We start from the raw sequence: 1,865 nt of genomic DNA, 5'->3' as shown, positions 1-1,865 counted from the left end.
TCCCCTCCCCTCCCCTCCCCTCCCCTCCCCTCCCCTCCCCTCCCCTCCCCTCCCCTCCCCTCCCCTCCCCTCCTCCTCCCTCCTCCTCCTCCTCCTCCTCTCCTCCTCCTCTCCCCCTCTCCTCTCCTCTCCTCTCCTCTCCTCTCCTCTCCTCTCTCTCCCTCCATCCATCCACCTCGCTGCCTCTCCCGTCCTCGCTTCCACGCAAGTCCATACGAAATCAAGTCCGCCTCACCGTATCACCAAATAAATATAAAAGACAGTTATACAATCATAAGCATTATTCTCCCAAAAATACCTGCTGCCCCTTACCCTCTGAGGCACCCCCCTACCACCACCCATACTCACCTACCACCCCTATGAAATAGAGTCATCACTCTGCCAGGTACCACCCCCCTACCCCACCAGGTACCCCACTTCATGAAGTTTTAATGGGTCGGTGCAGGGGTCGGTGGGCAGGTCGGATGAGGGTATACTGAGCGGGGATGAGGGTATAAACTGAGCGGGGATGAGGGTCAATGGGATTTTTGCACCAGTCGCATTATGCCGCACTAGGAGAGAGGAAGGAGATGAGGAGGAGGAAGGAGAGGAGGGAGGAGAGGAGCAGAGGGATGGAAAGAAAGGAGGTGAGCAGAAGGAAGCGGCTGATAGAGGGACAGAAGCGAGATGTATGATGCGATCCAGGCGATCATAGACACAGACATGGGATGAGAGAGGAGGAGTTGTGAGGACAGGCATGGTACGTTTCCTTGTGGAGCTCATGGCGCTGGTTGCCATGATGGTACCGATCAGCCTTGAGAGGTGCTGTAAGGCAGAAACATCTCATCATGATCACATACATGCTGAGACACGACTTCCTTCCTTGTTCATCTCATCCTCAACAAAGTGCATGCACAACAGGGAAGAAATCACGAGACGGGATCTGAGGTACGAGTAAGACTTGCTGCGTTGTCATCATGGAATTGACCATCTATCAGGTTTCATGGTGAAGGGAATGCAGCGGAAGTAAAATCTTCACGTCCTCTTGGAGGGTACCATGTGCTGGGATACGATCTAAGACGACCAGTGTTGGGTCTACGAGGAGGGGGTTGGGAGGCAGACATGATGTGGGAGCAAAGACAAGGAGGGGTTTGTAGAGGGCCTCTGGAGACGATATGCTCTCAGGCTGATCCGCTCTCAAATGGAGACAGGATCATTACTCACGCTGAGGAGGAGGAGGAGGAGGAGGAGGACGTCTGTGCTCTTTGCGGTCGATCCATCTCATCGGTGGCGTATGAGGCCGGAGACGAGAGGACGAAGATCGCAACGGCGATCGCAGAAGCATACTCTGACATGATGGTGAATCCTGCCAACATGAACGAGGAGGAGCAAGAGGAGCTGTTGGCTCTCAATGAGATGCTGGAGTGGGAGGACGACATCGAGGAGGCGATGAAGGCGGAGGAGAAGGAGAAGCTGATTTGCTTTCAGTGCAAGCAGCTGAAACAGTGCAACCAGTCAAGGCTGGGTGGGGAAGCTGTGCAGACCGGCAGGAACACCGGGGGATCTCCGGAGGGGACGTACACCGGAGAATTCTTTCGTGCCAAGGACAAGTCTATGTGCAGGTGGTCTCGCTCGATTGCTGCTGGTCGATGCCTGCGGGCTAACGATCCTGTCAGGACAAATGGATGTAAGAGGAGAGCCACATGCGGGAATCCCCGCACGAACAAGGTTCGCAGCAGAGGAGGAGGAGGAGGAGGAGGAGGAGGAGGAGGAGGAAAGTGGGAAAAGGAGGAGGAAGCAAGGAGGAGGGGAGGAGGAGGGGAGAGGAGAAGGAGGGAGAGAGAAGGCGAAGGAGGCAGTACTGTGTGCTCAGATCGTCTCTTAGT

At 55.4% G+C, this 1,865-nt stretch overlaps 1 protein-coding gene across 1 annotated transcript in view; it reads left to right on the top strand.

Annotated features, from left to right (window-relative positions):
* Positions 1 to 1,101: 1,101 nt before the first annotated feature.
* The window catches only part of GUITHDRAFT_142129 (hypothetical protein), a gene marked incomplete at both ends in the record, with an annotated part of 1,599 nt that continues 835 nt past the window's right edge, over positions 1,102 to 1,865 (top strand). The window contains one exon of the mRNA XM_005828122.1: positions 1,102 to 1,707. Within this exon, the coding sequence (XP_005828179.1) occupies positions 1,102 to 1,707 (606 nt within the window). The remainder of the gene's footprint in view (positions 1,708 to 1,865) is intronic.

The sequence above is a fragment of the Guillardia theta genome, assembly GCF_000315625.1.
Source record: "Guillardia theta CCMP2712 unplaced genomic scaffold GUITHscaffold_61, whole genome shotgun sequence".
NCBI classification, from domain to species: domain Eukaryota; class Cryptophyceae; order Pyrenomonadales; family Geminigeraceae; genus Guillardia; species Guillardia theta.
Note: the sequence above shows the minus strand (reverse complement) of the source record. Positions and strands in the feature narration are given on the sequence as shown.